Below are 24897 nucleotides of genomic sequence, written 5' to 3'. Positions count from 1 at the left end.
GCCACCACAGAAAAGGCCCATTCTTAGGTTGTAACTCTCCAGACCACCTGTGGAGAGGGTACACAAAGGGCCTCAGGTGATGATTTCAGGGTCGGGGTCAGTTCATAAGTGGTCTTTGAGGTATTAGGGTCCTAAGCCATGTAAGACTTTATAGGTCAAAACCAGTGGTTTGATTTGCAAATTATTTATTTCCCGCTAAATACATGCAAACCACAAATCCCTAAATGGACTTCAGGGTAGTATACCAAGAACTTTTACAGGGACGCGGGTGGCGCTGTGGTCAAAACCACTGTGCCTCTTGGGCTGGCCGATCAGAAGGTTGGCGGTTCGAATCCCCGCGACGGAGTGAGCTCCCATTGCTCTGTCCCAGCTCCTGCCAACCTAGCAGTTCAAAAGCACGTCAAAGTGCAAGTAGATAAATAGGTACCACTCCGGCGGGAAAGTAAATGGCGTTTCTGTGCACTCTGGTTTCCGTCACAGTGTTGTGTTGCACCAGAAGTGGTTTAGTCCTGCTGGCCACATGACTCGGAAAGCTGTCTGTGGACAAACGCTGGCTCCCTTGCTCTGACAGGGAGATGAGCGCCACCACCCCATAGTCCATGGGTAGGCAAATTAAGGCCCGGGGGCCAGATCCGGCCCAATTGCCTTCTAAATCCGGCCTGCAGACAGTCAGGGAAACAGCATCTTTTTATATGAGTAGAATGTGTCCTTTGATTTAAAATGCATCTCTGGGTTATTTGTGGTGCATGGGAATTCATTCCTCCCCCCCCCCCCAAAAAAAATATATAGTCCAGCTCCCCACAAGGTCTGAGGGACAAGGTCTGAGCCCCCTGCTGAAAAAGTTTGCTGACCCCTGTGCATAGTTGCTTTTCACTGGACTTAACCATTCAGGGGTCCTTTACCTTTACCTTTTAAGCAAGAAATTTAGAACACATGCGCACACACTCATGTATATATGACAGCATATACAGTGGTGCCTCGCAAGACGATATTAATTCGTTCCGCAAGTTTTTTCGTCTTGCGGTTTTTTTGGTCTTGCGAAGCACGGTGTCGGAAAAGTTTTGGAAAAGCTTCAAAAATCACAAAGTCTTCAAAAACCTCAAAAAAGGCTACCACACCACGTGCTATGAGTTGCTCCTCGAAGTCAAGTCGCAACTGTATTAACGGTTTTAAGAAAAAGGAAACAAACTTGCAAGACGTTTCCATCTTGCAAAGCAAGCCCATAGGGAAAATCGTCTTGCGAAGCAGCTCAAAAAATCAAAAACCCTTTCATCTAGCGAGTTTTCCGTCTTGCGAGGCATTCGTCTTGCGAGGTACCACTGTATCTTCAAATGAAAGGTGGTTATAGATGTTCTGATGAGGGTTAGTCCTATCCTAATAGTCTTGCTCAAAGCAGATCAATGGAAATGAATGAAGCAAAAGTCAGCCATGCCCTTTCATCTCAGTAGGTTTACTCAGAGTAGGTTCACATTCACACTGTTAAGAACAGGTGAAAACTAAAAGGTGAAAAACAAAAGCGTAAAGCAGGCAGGTGAGAGCTGGACCATAAAGAAGGCTGATCGCCGAAGAATGGATGCTTTTGAATTATGGTGTTGGAGGAGACTCTGGAGAGTCCCATGGACTGCAAGAAGATCAAACCTATCCATTCTGAAGGAAATCAGCCCTGAGTGCTCCCTGGAAGGACAGATCCTGAAGCTGAGGCTCCAATACTTTGGCCACCTCTTGAGAAGACTCCCTGGAAAAGACCCTGATGTTGGGAAAGATGGAGGGCACAAGGAGAAGGGGACAACAGAGGACGAGATGGTTGGACAGTGTTCTTGAAGCTACCAGCATGAGTTTGACCAAACTGCGGGAGGCAGTGGAAGACAGGAGTGCCTGGCGTGCTCTGGTCCAGGGGGTCACGAAGAGTCGGACACGACTAAATGACTAAACAGCAACAACAAAGCATGCAGGTGGAATAAGCACAGTTATGTATGGGTTAAATAACAAAAGTCCAAGTCATGAAAAAAAAAGAATAAGAATTGTCTTCACACGAAGGGGGAATATTAGTGGTGTTCCCTGATTGTCAAGTAGAGTTCCAAATTTGCCGGGCTTGTGAGTTGTCTTGGAAATGATGCTTCTGCTGTATATGTAATAAAGGAATACCGATAATCTAAAAAGTGTCCAGAGGTTTTAACCTTGTCCAGATATTCTGCTGCTGTAACTTGCCCTGAGACAATATGGTGAAGGCTGGATAAGAAACCCTATAAATAAATGAATAATATAAGGCCTCTTGGTATGTTCAGGGAAAGAGCTGCTGCTCACAAGATCCCAATTTCAATCCCTGCTGTTTTCTGGTAGGGCTGTGCAGGAACTAGAGAGCTACTGCCAGTCAGTGCAGGAAATGTGGAGCTAGACAGACCAATCATACCGGAAAGGAAGCGACTTCACTATGCTTGCATATTATCGCCCTCTGCTGGGCTCACATGCATATTAAACTTTGAAACTTTATTTGCAATTTAGGCCCCATCTTCACTATGCTTTGAAAGAAGCATCATGCCACTTTAACCAGTCATAAGGTAAAGGTAAAGGGACCCCTGACCATTAGGTCCAGTCGTGGCCGACTCTGGGGTTGCGGCGCTCATCTCGCTTTACTGGCCGAGGGAGCCGACGTACAGCTTCTGGGTCATGTGGCCAGCATAACTAAGCCGCTTTTGGCGAACCAGAGCAGTGCACGGAAATGCCGTTTACCTTCCCACCGGAGCGGTACCTATTTATCTACTTGCACTTTGACATGCTTTCGAACTGCTAGGTTGGCAGGAGCAGGGACTGAACAACGGGAGCTCACCCCGTCCCGGGGATTCGAACCGCTGACCTTCTGATCAGCAAGTCCTATGCTCTGTGGTTTAACCCACAGCGCCATCCGCGTCCCCCTCACAGGGCTGGTTTAACACTCAATCCCTCTTCCCAGAGGAAGTACAATTCCCCTATTCTCTTCTCTGAGAATAGGGGAATTGTAGTTCTGTGATACTTCTGTGAGTGGAATAGGGAGTCTCCGAACAACTCTCATTGCCCTTAACAAACTGGATCCTGGAATGCATTTTATGTAGTCATCTCTGTGCGTTCTATATTAAAACCTTAAATGGCCTCAGCCCAGTATACTTGAAGGAGCGTCTCCACCCGCATCGTTCATCCCGGACACTGAGGTCCAGCACCAATGGCCTTCTGGTGGTTCCCTCCCTGCGAGAAGTGAGGTTACAGAGAACCATGTAGAGGGCCTTCTCGGTAGTGGCACCCACCCTGTGGAACGCCCTCCCAGCAGATGTCAAGGAAATAAACAACTGTCTGACTTTTAGAAGACATCTGAAGGCAGCCCTCTTTAGGGAAGTTTTTAATGTCTGATGTTTTATCGCTTTTATTATTATTAATATTCTGTTGGGAGCTGCCCAGTGTGGCTGGGAAAACCCAGACAGATGGGCAGGGTATAAATAATAAATTATTATTATTATTATTACAGTGGACGCTCGGGTTGTGAATTTGATTCGTGCGGGATGCACATTTGCAACCCGCAGCGGTGCATCTGCGCACGTGCAAGTTGCGATGTGGTGCTTCTGCGCATGTGCAAAGCGCGATTTAGCGCTTCTGCACATGCGCAACCCCCGAAACACAGAAGTAACCCGCTCCAGTACTTCCGGGTTTTGGCGGGTCCGTCACCTGAAAAAACGCAACCTGAAGCGTCTGTAACCCAAGGTATGACTGTATTATTATTACTGAACTCCTGGTATCCATTAACTAAGTTTCTAGTCCATGTGATCACTGAGAGAAACAAAAACCGCGAGGAAAAAGCTGTCTTTCTCCACACGAATCAGTCTGGACCCTGCGGTGTTCCTCAGAGGCCCTTCTCCATGTGCCCCACCCCAAAGAAGGGGTGGAGAACAGCCACCTTTTCTGTGATGGCCTCCCATTGATGGAATGCTCTCCCTAGGGAGACACGCCAGGTGCTGTCCTTGTCAGACTTTTGGTCCCATGCCAAGGCCTTTTTTGGTTAATTAGTGCCCTTGGTTAGTGTTAGTGTTGTCGCCTAGGGTGCTGCTTGCCTTTTAGTGGGACGGACGGATCTTGTTGTTTTAATGATTTAAACCTTGTCCAGTGGCCTTCAGACTTTTTGTTGCATAAAGAGGTTGATAAATGCAAATAATAGTAAGAAGGGCAGGAGGAGTTCAAGAAAAACAAAACATTCCATGCGTCTGTCCTCTCATTTATTAGGACCGTCAATCAGGAATTTTCAAGGGCAAGCCCTTTTAAAATAAGGTCAATATACATGGCAATGGTTCCTCATACTGAATGTCAACAAACTCTGGAAAACACTCTATGAATTGGAAGGTGGAGATGTACTTTATTTGTTTGTTTGTTACACTAGAAAATCTTCAGTAAAAACTAATTTAAAAACAAAACGAATGTTTTTGGCCCAGAGATGGAAAGAGGATAAATTCCCTACCAGAGAGGAATGGCAGATCAAGTTGATGGATTATGCTGAAATGGCTATAATGACCGGAAGAATCAGAAACCAGGAAGACCAACATTTTAATAAGGAATGGGAGAAATTTATAACAGTTAAAATCGTTAGTAGGATTGGAATAACACTTGTAGTTGATACTGGACACAGTTTTGGATACTATGGAGAGGTAAAAGATTTGGATCATCATAAAAGATGAAGGAGGAAATGATTAACAATAGGATCCACGAAGGCGTGGAAGGAAGTCCTATAGATTCTTTGGAATCTTCTTTTTATGTTGTACGTTTGATATGTGAATGTAAAGTTTTAATCTGAAAAACCAAATTTTTAAAAAATGCAAATAATAATAAAAACAAACAAAACGAGAACAGGGACTATTCTCTACCCCCCCTTCTCACATGTTCCACAAGGACCATGAGCCCCCAACAACAACCACACATTTAGCACGCATAGGCTTCTCCACACAGTGGGGAACCCTGATTAAGGTTCCTAAGCAGATGGACAAGCCTATTGAACTATCTTGCCCATTTGTTGACCTCCTGGCAAATAGAAGGGGAAGAAATGGAGGCAGTGAGAGACTTTACTTTCTCGGGCTCCATGATCACTGCAGTTGGTGACAGCAGTCACGAAATTAAAAGATGCCTGCTTCTTGGGATGATAACCTAGACAGCATCTAAAAAGCAGAGACATTACCTTGTCGACAAAGATCTGTACAGTTAAAGCTATGGTTTTCCCAGTAGTGATGTTTGGAAGTGAGAGCTGGACCATAAAGAAGGCTGATCGCTGAAGAATGGATGCTTTTGAATTCTGGTGCTGGAGGAGACTCTTGAGAGTCCCATGGACTGCAAGAAGATCAAACCTATCCATTCTGAAGGAAATCAGCCCTGAGTGCTCCCTGGAAGGACAGATCCTGAAGCTGAGGCTCCAAGACTTTGGCCACCTCATGAGAAGAGAAGACTCCCTGGAAAAGACCCTGATGTTGGGAAAGATGGAGGGCACAAGGAGAAGGGGACAACAGAGGACGAGATGGTTGGACAGTGTTCTCGAAGCTACCAACATGAGTTTGACCAAGCTGAAGGAGGCAGTGGAAGACAGGAGTGCCTGGCGTGCTCTGGTCCAGGGGGGTCATGAAGAGTCGGACACGACTAAACGACTAAACAACGACAACAACAACAAAAAGCTCAAAGCAAAGGTGGGGAACCTGGGGCCCAGTGTTTTCCAGGTTTCTCCAACGGTCCCACGAGACTCTCCCTGGGCCGCAAACCCACCCACAGGCTACGCCTCTTGCTGACATTGGCTCCATGACCTCCTTTAGTGATTAATTTTTTAAAAAAACCTGGCTGGAATTTGTCCGTGTACTGCAGTAATGGTTCTTGCTTGCCTGGGTTGGAGAGCTGGGCACGGGTGTGAAGAAGACTTTTTGCGTAACCGGAACACAGCGCAAACGGAACGTGCAGAGCATGGGGTTGTTTATGCGCAATCGCTGTCTATGACTGCTTGGGGGAAACCTTGGAGAGCAGGGGGCTTAGGCAGCTGCGGGAAGACAGGGGGACCTTCAGTCCTCACAACTGCCGCCTTGGGGCAAGATCTTCCGGGAAGAGTTGCTGTGCTAAGTCTGGCCTCCTGAGATGTTTGTTTCTTTGAACACATAGTTCGCTTCACTGATACCACCTGAGTTATTACAGTGGTACCTTGGGTTACAGACGCTTCAGGTTACATGCGCTTCAGGGTTACAGACTCTGCTAACCCAGAAATAGTCCCTTGGGTTAAGAACTTTGCTTCAGGATGAGAACAGAAATCGTGCTCTGGCGGCACGGCAGCAGCAGGAGGCTCCATTAGCTAAAGTGGTGCTTCAGGTTCAGAAGAGTTTCAGGTTAAGAACGGACCTCCGGAACGAATTAAGTACTTAACCCGAGGTACCACTGTACTGATCTGCCCCTGGCTCGTGTCCCTGCCATGCAAAGTGAGAGCAGCATGTTGCCCCGCCCACTTGCCTCTGGCCCCGCCCACCCCTGCCGTGCGGTCCTCAGAAGACACCCCAGGAGGAAGGATGCAGCACAAATGGAATGCACCAGGTGGAAGCGGAATCTGTTGCTCCGCCCACTTTTGCCTCTGGCTCCGCCCACAATCACATGGTCCTCGGAAGGCTCCTGTAAGGAAGGAGAACGTTGATGTTCGCCAACTTCAACAATTCACCGTTTACGTGAATGAGAAAGATGCTCTGAATCTGTAGTGTCTCTTTGACAAATGGTAGGGTTAGGAGATGTGTGGTTGTCTAGGTGTGGCTGGACTTCAACTCCCCTCATCCCTTGCTGTTGGGAGTTGTGTTCCATCAACATCTGGAGGGCCAAATGGGATACAGTCGTTCAGGTTCAGGGACCCCTGACCATTAGGTCCAGTCGTGACCAACTCTGGGGTTGCGGTGATCATCTCACTTTATTGGCCAAGGGAGCCGGCGTACAGCTTCCGAGTCACGTGGCCAGCATGACTAAGCCGCTTCTGGTGAACCAGAGCAGCGCACGGAAACGCCATTTACCCTCCCGCCAGAGCGGTACCTATTTATCTACTTGCACTGGCATGCTTTCGAACTGCTAGGTTGGCAGGAGCCGGGACTGAGCAATGGGAGCTCACCCTGTCCAGGGGATTCGAACCACCGACCTTCTGATCGGCAAGTCCTAGGCTCTGTGGTTCAACCCACAGTGCCACCCGGGATACAGTGGTACCTTGGGTTAAGTATTTAATTCGTTCCGGAGATCCATACTTAACCTGAAACTGTTCTTAACTCGAAGCAAAGTTCTTAACCTGAAGCACTATTTCTGGCTTAGCGGAGTCTGTAACCTGAAGTGTATGTAACCCGAGGTACCACTGTATATGGAAAGGGCAAAGAGAATGGAGTCGCCAGACTCATCTGAAAGCCCTGTTCTTAAGCCCAGAAGCCGATCGATGATTTGCGGGCGCTTGGTGATGAGAAAGGCACTCTGCGCATGCTCAAGGGCACAGTGATGGTGGTGACGATTTCACACCCACCCACACTGAGTCTGGCTCCGAGTCCTGCCCTCCCTCTGAGATGTATCAAGTTCCTGGTGGAAAGCTCAAATTCAGAGAAGAGAAGAATTTCTCAGACACTGTTCTCATGTGCCCAGGTCACGGCGGAGCTTGAGGATTTCCAGCAACAGTTTCTCTTTCTCCAGAAGGATCTTTTCCTTCTGCAGCTGGAGGGTCTCCTTCTGCAGTTCCAGAACCTCGGTTTGCAGCTGGCTCTGCCTCTCCAAAAGCTCTCTGGATGGGGCTCTGGTTGGCGTGCTGCAACCCTTCTGGCTGGGGTGCAAAGCTTCAGCTGCAAGCAAACAGAAGCCCAAGAAAAAGAGGGTTAAAGCAGAGAGCCAGGGCAACCTGTGTGAAACACCAGCAAGGTGCAACTTAGACAAAACAGTCAAAACTTCAACTAAGCCCATCTGTACTCCCATACTTAAAGGTAAAGGGACCCCTGACCATTAGGTCCAGTCGTGGCCGACTCTGGGGTTGCGATGCTCATCTCGCTTTATTGACTGAGGGAGCCAGCGTACAGCTTCCGGGTCATGTGGCCAGCATGACTAAGCCGCTTCTGGTGAACCAGAGCAGCGCACGGAAACGCCGTTTACCTTCCCGCTGGAGTGGTACCTATTTATCTACTTGCACTTCATGCTTTCGAACTGCTAGGTTGGCAGGAGCAGGGACCGAGCAACGGGAGCTCAACCTGTTGCGGGGATTCGAACCGCCAACCTTCTGATCAGCAAGTCCTAGGCTCTGTGGTTTAACCCATAGCGCCACCCGTGTCCCCACTCCCATACTGACTATATATAATTGCTTGCTTCACTTACAGATCATGGATCCCCCCCAATGCAGGTGTCCTATCACTCATGATCGCACTGCATCATGGGCTTTACAGTCTCAAGCCAGCACATGCATACAGTGGTGCCCCGCAAGACGAATGCCTCGCAAGACGGAAAACTCGCTAGACGAAAGAGTTTTCCGTTTTGGAGGTGCTTCGCAAAACGAATTTCCTATGGGCTTGCTTCACAAGACGACAATGTCTTGCAAGTTCCTGCTGGTTTTTTCCCCTCCCCCCCCCTTTCTAAGCTGCTAAGCCGCTTACCAGCTGATCCGATCAGCAAATAAGCCGCTAAAAGCCGCTAATAGCGCTAATCCGCTAATCCGTCAATGGGCTTGCTTCGCAAGACGAAAAAACTGCTAGACGAAGAGAATCACAGAACGGATTCTTTTCGTCTTGCAAGGCACCACTGTACTTCCAGCATATGCAACCAACAGAACCCGCTGTACATTAAACAGTTTTTTAAAAAGTTCCCTCATTTGACCCCGCATACTAAACACCTGGCTACAAAGTTCACCAGGGCTGCATTCACCCAGCGGTGTATTCAATCTCCTGATGTAAATAGCATGTCAGTCACTCGTTTCCAGGCTGTTTGATTCCAGAAAGAATCTGTGGGCAGCCTATTTCACCTGGAAAACATTGGGGGTCAAGTAGCGAGTCTTGGGGCATGAAACTCTTTCCTGCTGTTTTGACAGGGGAATTGCGATTGAACAGAAATGCTGCAGTGTGGGGGGAAATAAATTTGAAAACGAGACAGGAGCACCAGTATTATAATGAGGAATACAAACACAATATTCCCTGCCTCTGAAAGCACCCTCAGTGGCCTTGGGCCAGTCATCATTTCTCAGCTGAACCTACCTCACACGGCTGTTTGTGAGGAAAAAATGAGGACGGGGAAAAACTTGTATGTTACCTTTGGTTCTCTGAAGAAAAGGTGGACTATAATTGCATTCATTAAAATACAGTGGTACCTTGGGTTACATACGTTTCAGGTTACAGACTCCGCTAACCCAGAAATAGTGCTTCAGGTTAAGAACTTTGCTTCAGGATAAGAACAGAAATCGTGCTCCGGTGGGGTGGCGGCAGCAGGAGGCCCCATTAGCTAAAGTGGTGCTTCAGGTTAAGAACAGTTTCAGGTTAAGAACCTTGGGCTCTCTAGCCTTATCTGCCTGGCCCAGGCTTCCTCAAACTCAGACCTTCAGATGTTTTGAGACTACAACTCCCATCATCCCTGACCACTGGTCCTGCTAGCTAGGGATCATGGGAGTTCTAGGCCAAAAACATCTGGAGGGCTGAATTTGAGGAAGCCTGGTCTGGCCTTTGGATGCCTGTGGACCTGGTGACTCGGTGGGCACCATTTGCGCCCCCCCCGACTCACAAAGAAGCCTTTTTAAAGGCTTTGGAGAGGGTACGGGGAGCGGCGTGGTGCTGTGAGTAGACCGCTTCTTCCACGGAGTGAAGCCGCATGCCATGGTTGGATAGCGCTGACTTCTTTCCTTGTACATTTGGACTCAAAATGCAACAACCCGTGAGTAATACGGAACTCGGAATTCGGAATTAAAAATTCTTTCTAACTGAATTTGGTACGACCGGGGGAGGTGCCAAAAGGAAGTCCGCCTCCCCCCCCCCCTTGCAGGCAATCTAAAGCAAGAATTAAACAACTAAGATCGAAAGACCGTTTTTCTTCTTTTGAGATAAAATCCTTAATTTCACGATTTGGACTTATAAGTTTATTGCTGGAGGATTTGAACTGATCTTTAGAGTTGAAGTACAACCCCCCCCCCCTGGATCAGGGAGCAACCCGCAAGGGAGGCTGTGAAGATACCTATAGAGTTTGACAGCTGTCAATTGAGCTGTCAAAGTCAAGAAATTCTGTTTTTTGTTATTTGTGTTGGTTATTTTGCTACATTGGACGGTAAGCTTTTAAAATTAGAGTGGCAATAATAACAAAGTATCCGGATTGTTGAAAAAAGAACACTCAGTAACCAAAATCCCTCTAGAGGGGATTTGGGACACTACAATGGCTGCAGATGGAAAATTACAAACAGAGTTGGATAGGGTCTTTGAACTTTTGGGAAAGCTGCAAGAACAGAGTTTTGTTATGGCTATGAATCTGACAACCTTGAATCTTAAAATAAACAACTCTGCGGAAGTGGTGGATTTGACCCAAGAAGAATCTACAGCTGGGAAACAAGAAATATGTGCTGTTTTGGAGGAAAGTGAAGAAGGAGCAGAAATGAGACAAGTGATAAAGGATAAAGGACAACCAGAGGCCTCTAGGGTCAGGATATATGGAATATAAAGTTCGGATGGCAAAAATTTGGTTTGAAATTGAGAATGAAGAGTGGGGATTTTTCCCCACGGGGAGTCCGAAAGACTTACGGATTACAAATTTGGTTAAGGTGAAAATTGGAACGTCTGAGGCATTCGGGATATTTGGACTTGGAAAGAACAAGAAGCAAGATCTGGACTCTTCTTTTAAATATGGAGGACTGGTTGGAAAAAATTTGGACCCTTTTGGGTCAAAGATGCTCCGAGATTGGATGTTCAACATAAAGGACTGTCAACAAAACCGGCTGAAAGGGACTGAAAGAGATTTAAAGGCCTCGGACGTGATAGATCCAGGCTGAGAACTGCCAGATAGAAGGACAACTCTTTGGGGATCGAACCCGGGGGAAGGGGGGGGAGAAGTTTTAGAATCCAAAGGGTTACAAGTATATGCTCTTATTTGTTAAGATTTTTTGTAAATATAGACAATTGGGAACTTCGTGAAAGGGAATGTGGATCGATCTTAGAAAAAGAGGTTGATGTGGGTGTTAAAATAAGGTATAGAAGTTTGAAAATGGTTAATTAAGATGATTTAAAGAAAATATAAATAAGGGACTAATTTGGGTATAAAGAACTTGCTGGGCTAAATTTTGAATGGGGATGCAAGAAGGGGAGGTGGGGGAAGTCCGGGAAAGTGGTTAAGAAAATAAGATTTTGAAATTATATGTGTTTTCTGTGTGTAATGTTTTTGTGTGTCTGTCTTAAAAAATGAGAAAATCCTAATAAAAATTTTATATATATATAAAAAAAGAGATCCTCACCGTGATCGTCGAGGGCGGAGGGGGTGCCTTTGGCACCAGAACTCCCAATGCCGCTGTTTTGAATCAAGGGGCTGCAGGTAGTTCCCAGACAAGGACATTCCAGCTGGTGGCTTAACGGGCACTCAAGCTTACATGACAAAGGTAAGTCTGATGAGCAGGTACTAGAGTCTGGCATTCTACAAACGCTGGACTGCCCAGATTCCCCCCTTTGGGGCAAAAGCACCCTGGGGATTTGTGCACAGTGCAGCTGATCTGAGTGATGAACGTAGCTCAACGAGACCCCCTTGCAGGGCTCCGCTGACGTCTTTCCCCCTCTCTCTCGAGTGCCCTCTGCACGTCGTTCGACGTCGTCCCCGGACTGCGAGAGGCTGGCAAAGTTCTGCCTTGCTAAATCTGCCTGCGGTGATCCCCCGTTGGCTTTGGGGTTTCCGGGAGCCTCAATCCGGCAAGGCTGCCGGTAGTAGCTGTCGCTGCGGAGATACGACAGGCAAGGCGAGCCTGAGAGCACCTCAGCGTGGATTGTTGGCGACGCGTCTCCTCTGGGGCTGCCCGGAGACTCAGCTCTCAAGTCAGGACCGTAAAGCAACGGTCTGGGGAGCGTGGGGTCTGTTTTATTGAGGAGAGCGACGATATCGCGGAAGAGGCGTTCCCGTGGTTGCCTCTGCAGCAGAGGGTGCTTCTCCACGCTTAGACCTTTACGGGCGTCCACCACCATGTTTTTCCACTTCTTGAGGATCTCTTGCGGAGTGCGCTGAATGAGAGGATTCAGAGAGTTGACGGCCGCGGCGATCTCCTCCCAGGCCCGTTGGCGGGCAGCAGTGTTGCTGTAGCGGCCGCTCTTTGGCATCAGGATGTCCTTGCGGAGAGCAAATCCTTCCAGGATCAGGAACTTCTCCTCATCAGAAAACTTGATCCTCTTCACCTTGGCTGTTGCCATGTTGGCTCCTGCAGTTCAAAAGACAAGCAGAATCTTGATACAGTGGATGCTCAGGTTGCAAACGTGATCCGTGCAGGATTTCTGATTAACACCCTAGTTGCTAACTCTGGAGAGACTTAAGAACAACCTCTTTGAGGCTCTTTGGGTTTATGCATTCACAGGGATAGATAAAATCTCTTGTTTATGGACTAGAGAGCAAAAGGCTTGTAAATTGGAGACCCACAAGATTCTTGCACAGAAAGAAAAACTTTTCCCAGATCATTCCACCTAAGAGGTTAAATGCAACTAAAACAACACATTAAAACATTCAAATCACAATATGCACCTGGGGTCTCTAATTCTTATATCAGTCTTTAGCTTAAGTTCAGTGTAATGCTCAGTATTGCCTGATTTTCCATTCTGTGCCCCACTTTATTTGGTATGATTTTACGATACGTGCTGCTTCACTTAAGTTGTTCTTTTCTTTACTGTTATTTTATGTTGTGAATTTTTTGGAGAGGGAATATCATTCAATAATCATTTTCTTAAAATATCCCTGCTTTCTTAAAAAATTCCCCTTAAACTACAGTTCCCATATTATTATTTGGGGGGGGGTGTCACATGCTTTAGATGTATTAGTAAGTAACTGACAAAACAGGAAGTGTTATCATCGAAGGCCTCTTTCACGACACAATATACACAATCACTGTTCCAATCTTGCCCCCACTCTGTCCGGCGTCCCAGTGAACTTAACTACTCCCCGAAAAACAAAACAGGGGGGAACTGGAGCACATAGTTCTCCCCCTTATTTAACCCCCACAACACCCTGTGAGATACATCAGGATAGCAACTGCCCCAAGATCACCCAAGTGGAGGATTTGAACCCTGATCTCCCAGGTCCTGGTCCAACACACTAACCACTGCACCACACTGCCTCTCCTTTATGAATATAGGAAGCTGCCTTCTACTGAAGCCAGACCATTGGCCCATCTAGCTTTGTTATTGCCCACAATGACCGGCAGCTGCTCTCCAGGGACTCAGCATCTCCTGGATTGAACCCACCAACCGCAACTTCTGGAGCTAAAGGGAAGCGCCCCCTGAGCATGTGTAAAGTGCTGGTGCCATCTGGGACCTTCTGCGTGCAAATCAGATGCTCTGCCTCTGAGCAATTCCTTCTTCTCTGGGACCCGTAACTTTTCACAAGCTGTTTCACACGTACGATCAGTTGCGTGGGTCTTCCCGCTGGTTGTTTTGCTGGCATTTTAGGCTCACTTTCCAGCACTGCGGTTTGCCTGATTGTGATTTTGTTACACTGATGTCTCGAGGGCGCCCTGATAGCTTTAAAAAAGAAATGGTTAAAAATGATTTTTACCGAATTACATAGCAAGGATGCGCTGGATTATGGAGAAAGCTAGAGAGTTCCAGACTTTTTAAAAGATGATGCTGTTAAGGTGCTACACTCAATATGCCAGCAAGTTTGGAAAACTCAGCAGCGGCCAGAGGATTGGAGAAGATCAGTCTACATCCCAATCCCAAAGAAGGGCAGTGCCAAATAATGCCCCAACTACCGCACAATTGCACTCATTTCACACGCTAGCAAGGTTATGCTTAAAATTCTACAAGGCAGGCTTAAGCAGTATGTGGACCGAGAACTCCCAGAAGTGCAAGCTGGATTTAGAAGAGGCAGAGGAACCAGAGACCAAATTGCAAACATGCGCTGGATTATGGAGAAAGCTAGAGAGTTCCAGAAACACATCTACTTCTGCTTCAACGACTATGCAAAAGCCTTTGACTGTGTCGACCACAGCAAACTATGGCAAGTTCTTAAAGAAATGGGAGTGCCTGATCACCTCATCTGTCTCCTGAGAAGTCTCTATGTGGGACAAGAAGCTACAGCTAGAACTGGATATGGAACAACTGATTGGTTCAAAATTGGGAAAGGAGTACGGCAAGGCTGTATATTGTCTCCCTGCTTATTTAACTTATATGCAGAATTCATCATGCGAAAGGCTGGGCTGGATGAATCCCTAGCCAGAATTAAGATTGCCGGAAGAAATATCAACAACCTCAGATATGCAGATGACACAAAGTGAGGAGGAATTAAAGAACCTTTTAATGAGGGTGAAAGAGGAGCGCGCAAAATATGGTCTGACGCTCAACATCAAAAAAACGAAGATCATGGCCACTGGTCCCACCATCTCCTGGCAGATAGAAGGGGAAGAAATGGAGGCAGTGAGAGATTTTACTTTCTTGGGCTCCATGATCACTGCAGATGGTGACAGCAGCCACGAAATTAAAAGACGCCTGCTTCTTGGGAGAAAAGCAATGACAAACCTAGACAGCATCTTAAAAAGCAGAGACATCACCTTGCCGACAAAGGTCCGTATAGTTAAAGCCATGGTTTTCCCAGTAGTGATGTATGGAAGTGAGAGCTGGACCATAAAGAAGGCTGAACGCCGAAGAATTGATGCTTTTGAATTATGGTGCTGGAGGAGACTCTTGAGAGTCCTATGGACTGCAAGAAGATCAAACCGATCCATTCTGAAGGAAATCAGCCCTGAGTGCTCAGTGGAAGGACAGATCCTGAAGCTGAGGCTCCAATACTTTGGCCACCTCATGAGAAGAGAAGACTCCCTGGAAAAGACCCTGATTTTGGGAAAGAGATGGAGGGGCGACAGAGGACGAGATGGTTGGACAGTGTTCTCAAAGCTACTAACATGAGTTTGACCAAACTGCGGGAGGCAGTGGAAGACAGGAGTGCCTGGCGTGCTCTGGTCCAGGGGGTCACGGAGAGTCGGACACGACTAAGCGACTAAACAACAACAACATAGCAAGGAAGGAAAGTCTGCAACTTACCGTCTTCCCTGCCCGCCGGGTTTCGGGGCTCTCGCGTCTCCTTCGTCCTCATCATACGCTCCAAAGCGAAGAACAAGGGGCGTTGCGTGTCTGTATGTTGTGTGTAGAGCCAAACACGCATACGCACACCCACCCACCCTACCCGCTTCCCTTCTGACCACTTCCTTCCAACCGCAACTTCTGGAGCTAAAGGCAGCGCCCCCTGAGCATGTGCAAAGTGCTGGTGCCACCGATGGCGAGGATGCAGGAGGGGGACCCCGTTCCGGTCGTTTTTGATAGCAAAAGCAATGATAGCCACAAACCATACAAATAATAACACAGAGGGGGAAAGGGAGGAGGGAGAGGAAATGGCTCTGGAGAAAGCCACGCGGTATTTCCCTTAGATTTTCTCGCTCGATGGTATTTCCTCTCCCACCTTTTTGGTCCGAGAAGGGCGAGGAGGCGGAGGAGGAGAGAGGCGGCTCCAAGCGCAGGAGCGCGCAAGGCTTCGCCCGTGCGCCATCGGGGCGCAGTGCGGGCGCAGCAGCCCAGATCCGCCTTTGGGACTCCTTCTGCAAAGGGGGCAGGCAAGTGGGGCTCCGGGTTAACCCTCCGCTGCTCAAGGCACGGGATTGTCACCGCCTGGACGACGACGTGGAGAACTGACCTCAGCCACTGCGCTGGAGCCTTAAAAAAATAACGTGTCTAGCATTTACTCAGAGTAGACCCATCGGGGCGCATGCAACAGAACTCTGCCCACAGTAGAACCATTGAAAGGAATGAATCTTGTTTGCTTCTTTATTTTGCATTTATGCCCCACTTTTTTTTTTTACACCAAGGAGCCATTTAATCCCCACAACAATCCGTAATTCGTGTGTTCTTCCTTCCACGGTTTGGTGTTCCTTTTTTAAAATTAAGGCTTTTTTTTTTTTAAAAAAGCATATTTCTGTTCATAAAAATATCAGAGTGGCTTGCAACAGCCATATGTTATGTAAAACCAGTTAGTTAGTTATTCAATTTCTACGCTGCCCTTCATCAGAGGATCACAGGGTGGTTTATGATATAGTCACAAAAATAGGTACCGTAGTAGTAAAAAATTAATAAACCTCCTCCCCCGACCCCCAACCCAGTTTAAAAGGCCATAGATGGTTGTTAGCTGAAGCATGGAAGAAGAGGAATGCTTTTGCCTGGCACCTAAAGATATGTAATGACAGCACCAGGGAAGAGCATTCCACAAACAGGGAGCCACCGCAGAAAAGGCCCTGTTCTTGTTTTGCTGCCCTTTGGAGGCACACAGAAAAGGGCCTTAGATTATGATCACAGGGTCTGGGTAAATTTATATGGGGAGTGGCGGTCCTTGAGGCATTGCAGTCCTGAGCTGTTTTATTTATTTATTAAATTCGTACACCGCTGTTCATCCGAGATCTGTGTGGTTCACAACGTTAAGGCTTTATAGGTCAAAACCAGCACTTTGAATGGGTCCTGGATACTGATTGGTAGCTAGTCCAGTTGGGCCGGGATTAGTATTAAACCATCTTGCCCCAGTGAGCAACCTGGCTGCTTAATTCTGCACCAACTGGGGGTTGGACTAGATGCCCCTTGAGGTCCCTTCTGTCTTCTACAGTTCTATGGTAACACACTGCAGTAATTTAACCTAGGGACCCCTGACCATTAGGTCCAGTCGCGGACGACTCTGGGGTTGTGGCGCTCATCTCACTTTATTGGCCGAATGAGCCGGCGTACAGCTTCCGGGTCATGTGGCCGGCATGACTAAGCCGCTTCTGGCAAACCAGAGCAGCACACGGAAATGCCGTTAACCTTCCCACCGGAGCGGTACCTATTTATCTATTTGCACTTTGACGTGCTTTCGAACTGCTAGGTTGGCAGGAGCAGGGACCGAGCAACGGGAGCTCACCCCGTCGCGGGGATTCAAACCGCCGACCTTCTGATCGGCAAGCCCTAGGCTCTGTGGTTGTCAGGCTAACCCTGTCCAGATGGGTGCAGCTGGGCCACCAGCCGAAACTGATGGAAGGCACTCTGGGCCATTGAGGCCACCTGAGCCTCAATTGACAACAAAGGATACAGGAGTACTTGCAAGCTACGTGACCCGTCAAGAGCAGGCAACCTCCCATCCATCTGGTCTAGGGAACCACCCACTAGCAGTGCTTCAGTCCTATCTGGAATGAGCTTCAGTTTGTTGGCTAAATAATCCAGTCCATTATTGAGGCAAGACACCGGTCCAGCACTTCCACTGCCTTACCTGCAGATGCAAAGGAGAAGTAGAGCTCTATGTGTCATCACCATATTGCTGACAAGGTGCTCCAAAACTTCGGATGACCCCACTCTGCGGTTTAATGTATATGTTGAACAGCATGGGGGATAAAGTCGAACCTTGAGGAACCGCACATTGAAGGCTCCATGGGGCCAAAAAGCACTCCCCAAGCATAGCCCTCTAGAAACGACCATCCAAGAAGAAGAGGAGTTTGGATTTGATATCCCGCTTTATCACTACCCAAAGGAGTCTCAAAACGGCTAACATTCTCCTTTCCCTTCCTCCCCCACAACAAACACTCTGTGAGGTGAGTGGGGCTGAGAGACTTCACAGAAGTGTGACTGGCCCAAGGTCACCCAGCAGCTGCATGTGGAGGAGCGGGGACGCGAACCTGGTTCACCAGATTACGAGTCTACCGCTCTTAACTACTACACCACACTGGCTCTCCAGTAGGACTGGAACCACTGTAAAGCAGTGCCACCCATCCAGTAATAAGCGTATGAAAATGGAAAACCAGCTGTTATGGAAAGGTGTGTTCTGAATTGCCTGCAGAAGTCGGACGGAATAGATTTTTTTTTTTCTAGCAGGCATTTAAAAGTTGAAACAGAAGGCTCCTGCTGAATCTCCGTTGGCAGAGCATTCCACAAGACGGATTCCATATGTTTGTGAATTTTTCACAAACAAACAAACAAACAAACAAACAAATAAAAATAATTTATTATTTATACCCTGCCCATCTAGCTGGGTTACCCCAGCCACTCTGGGCGGCTCCCAACAGAATATTAAAAAACATGATAAAACATCAAACATTAAAAACATCCCTAAGCAGGGCTGCCTTCAGATGTCTTCTAAAAGTCAGATAGTTGTTTATTTCCTTGACATCTGATGGGAGGGCATTCCACAGGGAGGGTGCCATTACCAAAAAGGCCCTGTAACCTCACTTCTCGCAGGGAGGGAACCGCCAGAAAGCCCTCGGAGCTGGACTTCAGTGAGCAATGGGGATGGAGGCGCTCCTTCAGGTATACTGGACCGAGGCCGTTTAGGTCTTTAAAGGTCAGTACCAACACTTTGAATTGTCCTTGGAAACGTACTGGGAGCCAGTAAGTCATGATGACTATGTCAATGTCTCCATTCTTAACTGACTGAAAACCACACATACACACACAATCAATTCACAGGAATTAACAACATTCATGTTCGTTCGTTCCTTCCTTTTAAAAAATCCCACTCTATTAAAATGAGAAAATCTGGTACAAGCTCATTTTGTCCATATTCCGCTTGACAAGTTTATTTTCCTCAGCCCTCTAGCGGGATCTTGAGCTCTTTAGAACAAGAGCAAAGAAGTGAGCCTTGAAAACGGATGCAGTAAAATGCAGCCAGCTGAGAAAAAAACTGAGCTGCATTCACAGTAAAAATCTACCCCACAGTAGGGCAGACTGTTAAGTTGCAGACTGTCCTCCTTACCCTGAAAGCACAAGGTTTACCGGGGGTGGGGGGGTGGGAGAAGGGGGAAGTCAACACTGTTTAGGGCAGGAAAGAAGAAACTTTTGCCCACCCCCAGATGTTGCTGAACTACAACTCCCATCATGCCTGGCCATTGGTCATGCTTGCTGGGGCTGGAGTTGTAGTTCATCAATACACCTGGAGCACCAACAGTTCTCGTTGCCTGTAGCAGAGGATCGCAAGGAACTGGCATGATTCCACCCACCAAGGCTACTGACTGGCCTCAACAGGAAGAGCCATAGAGACTTCCTGTCTGTTGCGTGGTCTTTCCTGGCTTGACTTCCCACCTCCTGCCCAATAGCTTCTTATAGCTGAGCTCTGACATGCAAGCCTTTCATCTTGAGTGTTATGTACTGAAGTTCTCACCCTGGGCCAGCAGGGGGATACTGTAGATAGTTTTCACTCAGGTCCACATATGCAGAGAAGGGATTGAAAGTGACATTCAGTGATTGGGTAGTTGCAGAAAGTGTTACAGTTGCATTGTAGTGGAGCTCTACATAAGCAGGCTGGCTGAACCCTTCAGTTCAGTTCTGTTCTGGCCTGTGAATAAACAAGAGCTGTTTGAAGAATCGCTGTGTCATCTGATATGTTCACCCACAACATAACACTGAGAAACCTCCAAAACATCTTTAGGTGGAAGGAAAGATATTCCATTTGGTCCTGGCCATTTGGAAGCAACCTCCATCAACGGAAATTTAGATTTTGGGCCAGCAAATCCCTCTATTCTGTGTAAGAGGATGCAATAGTGATCTCCCAAGTAGAAGCCTCTTTCTCCTTTATGGGTTTTTGTTTAAAAGCCCTTGGTGAGTCAGTAAAGAAATAAATCAGAATGAGTCTTGCCCTGTCTCTAAGTTGATTGCAAGAGTCATTCCATGTTGAGTCAGCAGCTTCTGAGTAGACAAAGCCACACATCTCAGCTTCTGGGCAGTGAAGTCAATCCCTTCGACGTTGGGTTGACTCGTCTTTTCCAGGACCTCCAGCATGTTTGCCACAAGGACAGCCTTGACCAGCAGTGCTGCGATGGCAACATGGACTTTTGGACAACCCAGAGCCTTCAGGTGTAGAGAAGCGCCGTCAGCTGAAAGATGCAGAAGACATGTTTGAGCGCTGATGCCAGCCCTTCCCCAACTGAGTGCCCTCAAGACATTTGGGGTGGCAATTCCCATTGATGATGATGATGATGATAACAACAACAACAACAACAATTTATTCTTATTCTTATTCTTATTCTTATTCTTATTCTTATTATTTTATACCCCACTCATCTGGCTGGGTTTCCCCAGCCACTCTGGGTGGCTCCCAACAGAATGTGATTAATTAATAATAATAATAATAGTAATAATAATAATAAAGCATCAAACAAAACATCAATCATAAAAAGCTTCCCTAAACAAGGCTGCCTTCAGCTGTCTTCTAAAAGTCAGATAGTGGTTTATTTCCTTGACATCCGATGGGAGGGCGTTCCACAGGGTGGGCGCCACTACCGAGAAGGCCCTCTCTGCCTGGTTCCCTGTAACCTCACTTCTCGCAGTGAGGGAACCACCGTAGGCCCTCTGAGGTGGACCCTGGTGTCCAGGCTGAACGATGGGGGTGGTATATATATTTTAGGTGCCAGGCAGAAATGTTCCCAGCTGATTAATATCCTGTGGCTTTTTAAACGCGACTGTGGGAAGGGGAGGGTTTACTGTTTTGTAGTCTTTGTTTTAATTATTTACTTACTTGTGTTTCATCTTGCATTTTATTCTGTGAACCGTCCCGAAATCTTGCGACGAAGGGCGGTACATAAATTGAATAAACAGTAATAATAACTGCTCTGCAGGTTTCGAACTCACCTCGGCTCCACCACAGCCTGCAGTGATGGAGGCTAGAGAAGATTCCGGGCCCAGTGGCTTTTAGCCAGTCCTGCACTGGTACCCAAAGCTTCAGGGAGGTGGACGCTCTGCCAAGCAGCTGGAGGAGAAAAGGCAGCAGCGTTTGAGAAAAGATAACTGGTTCTGCGTAAACATTGGGCTCGTCCTCTTTGTAAAGACTGACGACCCTGAAAGAGAGAGAGAGAGAGGGATGTGCTTAAAAACCACTGTATTTGATTTAGCAAGTTAAATAACATTTTTCTTCTCCTCTTGCTATTTTGTTGTTGTTGTTCTTTGAATACTTTATTTAAGATTCAACAATAACAAAAAATCCACAATAATTACTACATCAGCTCATTACAACTGACCATCTTTAACAATAGTTGAAAAATTAAAGAGTAAGTTGAACTTTAACTTACTCAAATTTTCATATTCAATTTTTATCTCTTTCTTAGCAGATCAAAAAGAAAAGCGCCAAAAAAAAAAGAAGGTAGAGAGAAAAAGAAGAAGAAGAAGAAGAAGAAGAATTAAAGAAAGAATTAAAAGACTTTGTGGCTATTTAAGTTATAATCAGAAAATTCTTAATAATTATTCATAAAGGACACAGTTTATAAGAAGTAAATAAGGAGGCCAGATACAGGATAAAGGAAGTCTTTATTTGGTTGTTTGTATTGTTGTATGTTATGTTCACTGTGTGTTATGTTCACGTCTAATGTGTATGGGGGGGTTGTGTTATGTTGTGAATAAAATTCCAATAAAAATTCAATAAATAAATAATTAATTAAGGGGGGGAATAAACACATTTGACTTCCGATTAGACTCATTGTATTATTATTTCTATTATTTTTTCACACACAGTTCCAGATTACTGTATTACTTTCTTTGTTTTCATCAGATACCAAAAATAATTAGATTTCTTATTTTGCAAAAATCATTCTAGTTCTGCCAGGAGATGTTTATTATTACAAATAGTTTTCCAGGTATTCTTTAAAGGTTTCCCATTCTTTCTGTACTTTCTGTTTTGGATAACCCCTGACACCGCCTGTCATCGTGGCCAGCTGCAGATATTCTATCATTTGGACCTGCCACTCATTTATCGTAGGTGTTTTATTACTTTTCCAGTTTCTTGCAATTAAGATCCTGGCTGCTACTGTCGTGTACATAGAAAGGGGTCTAATTTCTTGTGGCATTATGCCTAGGAGGAAGGTTTCAGGTTTTTTCTTTAATGAGAACTTAAATAAAGTTCTCATTTAAGGTCTTCTGCTCTTCCTAGAGAGTCCGGGGAATCGAACCTGAAACCTTTGGCATGCAAAGCAGATCCTCTAAATGTAAAGGGACCCCTGACCGTTAGGTCCAGTCGCGGACGACTCGGGTTGCGGTGCTCATCTCGCTTTATTGGCCGAGGGAGCCGGCGTACAGCTTCCGGGTCATGTGGCCAGCACGACTAAGCCGCTTCTGGCAAACCAGAGCAGCGCACGGAAACGCCGTTTACCTTCCTGCCGGAGCGGTACCTATTTATCTACTTGCACTGGCGTGCTTTCGAACTGCTAGGTTGGCAGGAGCTGGGACCGAGCAACGGGAGCTCACCCCGTCGCAGGGATTCAAACCGCCAACCTTCTGATCGGCAAGTCCTAGGCTCTGTGGTTTAACCCACAGCGCCACCCTCTAAAACTGAGCTATAGCAAATCCCAAGCAAGATAACAAATAAATTCATTGGGTCATACTCCAGAGCAGCCTTCCCTAACTCAGTGCCCTCCAGATGTCGTTGGACTCCAACTCCCATCAGTCTCAACAGTACGGCCAATGATCGGGGTGATGAAAACCGCAGTCCAATAACATATGGAAGTCCTTGTAGTGGTGGTTAGATTATTAACTGCCCTTCACCAGAAGGGTTGTGGTGGTCCCAGCAATTGCCCCAAACCCTGTAGAGTTGCTGCCCACCAGGGTAGACAAAATTGTGCTGAATGGACCAACTGGTCTAATTTAATATAAAGCAGGGTTACCAGACATCCCCAGATTTGCAAATCTGTTCCTGGACAAATTCCGTCCCCGGAATGTCCCCAGATTTGCAAATTTGTCCCCGGGAAACGTGGCAGTGGCAGCCTCAGCAGCCCGGAGCCAGCCTGGTAGCGCAGTTGGCTCTGGCAGGCTTCAGGAGCTGCTCACTGCCGTCGCCACTGCTGAAGGGGAACCAGGGACGTCTGGCGGTACAGATCTCCTTCCCCCTGCCCCCTTTGTTTTGACAGATCAGGAGAGGCTTGGGAGTCACGGGCGGGCGTTGCCCAGGAGGGGTGCACGGCACGTGGTTTCTCTGCCAGGCAAGGTGCAAAGCCCTTCTTTTGCACCTTGTGAAACATAAATGTGCAGGTTTTTTTTTAAAAAAAACCTGGGCAACAGCCGCCTGCCCGTCTGTGACTGCCGAGCCTGCCTGATCAGTCAAAAATGGGTGGTGCTGTGGGTTAAACCACAGAGCCTAGGACTTGTTGATCAGAAGGTCAGCGGTTCGAATCCCCACGACGACGGGATGAGCTCCCGTTGCTCGGTCCCTGCTCCTGCCAACCTAGCAGTTCGGAAGCACGTCAAAGTGCAAGCAGATAAATAGGTACCGCTCCAGCGGGAAGGTAAACAGCGTTTCCGTGTGCTGCTCTGGTTCTCCAGAAGTGTCTTAGTCATGCTGGCCACATGACCCGGAAGCTATACGCGAGATGAGAGCTGCAACCCCAGAGTCGGCCACGACTGGACCTAATGGTCAGGGGTCCCTTTACCTTTACCTTATGTGTGCTTGGGCCCAGGGTCTTTTGCCTCACCATCCCCACTACTGACTCCCTGTTGCTCCTCAGCTTCCAAAAAAAAAAAAAAGGAAAAAAAAAGGGTCCCAGATTCATTGGAAAAAAATTGGTAACCAGAGTATAAAGCACCTTCTTCCTTGTTTGCAACAAATTTCTCTATCCCCCCTTCCAGTTCCATGGCTCCTTCTGTTCCTCACCCTTTGGCTTCTAACTCTGCCAAGGCGTCTCCGAGGTCCACGGAGGGAAGGTGACACACCAGAGATGCAAAGGCTTCTGGGCAATCCCCAAACTTCTCCAGCAGGAACTGCAGTAGGAGAACCAGGCCCTTGTTGCTGTGAAGCAAGATGAAGCCGCTTTGAGGCGGAACCCCCGAGGCTGCTTGCCGTCGGTGCGCCACAAGGCTGGCAAAGATGGAGGCCTCGTGCCTCACTTCGTGGTCTTCGTCCTGAAGCAGGCAAACGGCCACACCAATCAGGCTGTGAAATCAGGCAGTGAAATTCAAATCAAAACAAAATCGATTTGGCGGGCGGCAGGAAGGCGAGGTCTCAAAAGAACCCAGCCCTGTGCAATGAACAGAAAGCTGACCTGATTTCCCACAGTGACACTGGGTCAGAGTTTTCATTGTGGGGGAAAGCCACTCCCGACCTAAGGAGGGGGGTGTTGTGGGCTCACGCTCCCATCTACATTCTTGCGGGGCGGGCGCCAGCCCCGCAGGACTCTGGGATTCCCATTCTCATTAATAGTCGTCACCCACGATTGGGTCGTCGTCACGATTGGCTGGCGGTAGGGGCGGGCTTACTAAAGGGCATTTAAGGTCAGGGCAGCCCTGGCTCACCCCTTTTCTCTCCTTACAGCAGCTGCGGTTTCCCACCCACCCGTCCTCTAGGTTTGCATTCAGACTTTGCTATGGGCTTCGGCTGGTCGCCGCAAGGGGCCTGGTAGGAGTTTTTCCATTTGGCTAATTGGCTGTATTTTAGAAGCCACTTGGTTTTTTCGCCTACCTCGTAGCAAAATGTCACAATTCCTCAGTTTTGGCGCTAGGCATTGGCACGGGTGTTGTTATGCAAATGAAGTCAGGGGGGAGGAATGCCATCACCTCCCCCAAATCTTGAAGGGTAGTTCATTAAAGGACTCTGGGGGGCGTCGCCTCGTCCGAAACCTACGGAGGCTAGGGCCTAAAGTGCGCTCCCGAGCGGTAACCCCTTGGGGAGCGCCTAGGGATGTGCATCTCAGGGGCTCCCCCTGTCGGTGCTTAACCCTTCCCGGTTAGACCGGAT

The 24897-nt window shown here is 47.5% G+C and overlaps 2 protein-coding genes and 1 long non-coding RNA gene across 5 annotated transcripts in view; 1 reads left to right on the top strand and 2 right to left on the bottom strand.

Annotated features, from left to right (window-relative positions):
• LOC310695090 (uncharacterized protein) overlaps nucleotides 1-16043 on the bottom strand; it is a 136245-nt gene extending 120202 nt beyond the window's left edge. The window contains exons 1-3 of one of the 2 annotated variants that reach the window (XR_014519922.1): nucleotides 15228-16043; nucleotides 11456-12400; nucleotides 7298-7832 (exon numbers count right to left, since the gene is read on the bottom strand). Coding sequence is in view for 1 of the 2 variants with exons in the window: in XM_083479062.1 (XP_083335188.1) it covers nucleotides 7627-7832; nucleotides 11456-12400; nucleotides 15228-15348 (1272 nt within the window). In the remaining variant the exon portion in view is untranslated. Of the gene's footprint in view, nucleotides 1-4216; nucleotides 7833-11455; nucleotides 12401-15227 lie in introns of those variants that run through there. The other variant, XM_083479062.1, reaches the window with a different exon arrangement.
• On the top strand, nucleotides 1329-2159 carry LOC310693899. Its single transcript, XR_014519410.1, has 2 exons — nucleotides 1329-1531; nucleotides 1953-2159. It is a non-coding gene; the product is annotated as an uncharacterized lncRNA (long non-coding RNA).
• Nucleotides 16044-18739: 2696 nt separating the features above from the next.
• The window catches only part of LOC310695072 (tRNA (32-2'-O)-methyltransferase regulator THADA-like), a 64526-nt gene continuing 58368 nt past the window's right edge, over nucleotides 18740-24897 (bottom strand). Inside the window, exons 29-31 of one of the 2 annotated variants that reach the window (XM_083478987.1) lie at nucleotides 23818-24096; nucleotides 20814-21019; nucleotides 18740-20059 (exon numbers count right to left, since the gene is read on the bottom strand). In XM_083478987.1, the coding sequence (XP_083335113.1) occupies nucleotides 19806-20059; nucleotides 20814-21019; nucleotides 23818-24096 (739 nt within the window). In that variant the 3' untranslated portion in view covers nucleotides 18740-19805. Of the gene's footprint in view, nucleotides 20060-20813; nucleotides 21020-23817; nucleotides 24097-24897 lie in introns of those variants that run through there. The other variant, XM_083478988.1, reaches the window with a different exon arrangement.

This window comes from Podarcis liolepis (genome assembly GCF_965112155.1).
Source record: "Podarcis liolepis genome assembly, chromosome: 15".
NCBI lineage: Eukaryota > Metazoa > Chordata > Lepidosauria > Squamata > Lacertidae > Podarcis > Podarcis liolepis.
This window is presented reverse-complemented; position numbering and strand designations above follow the sequence as displayed.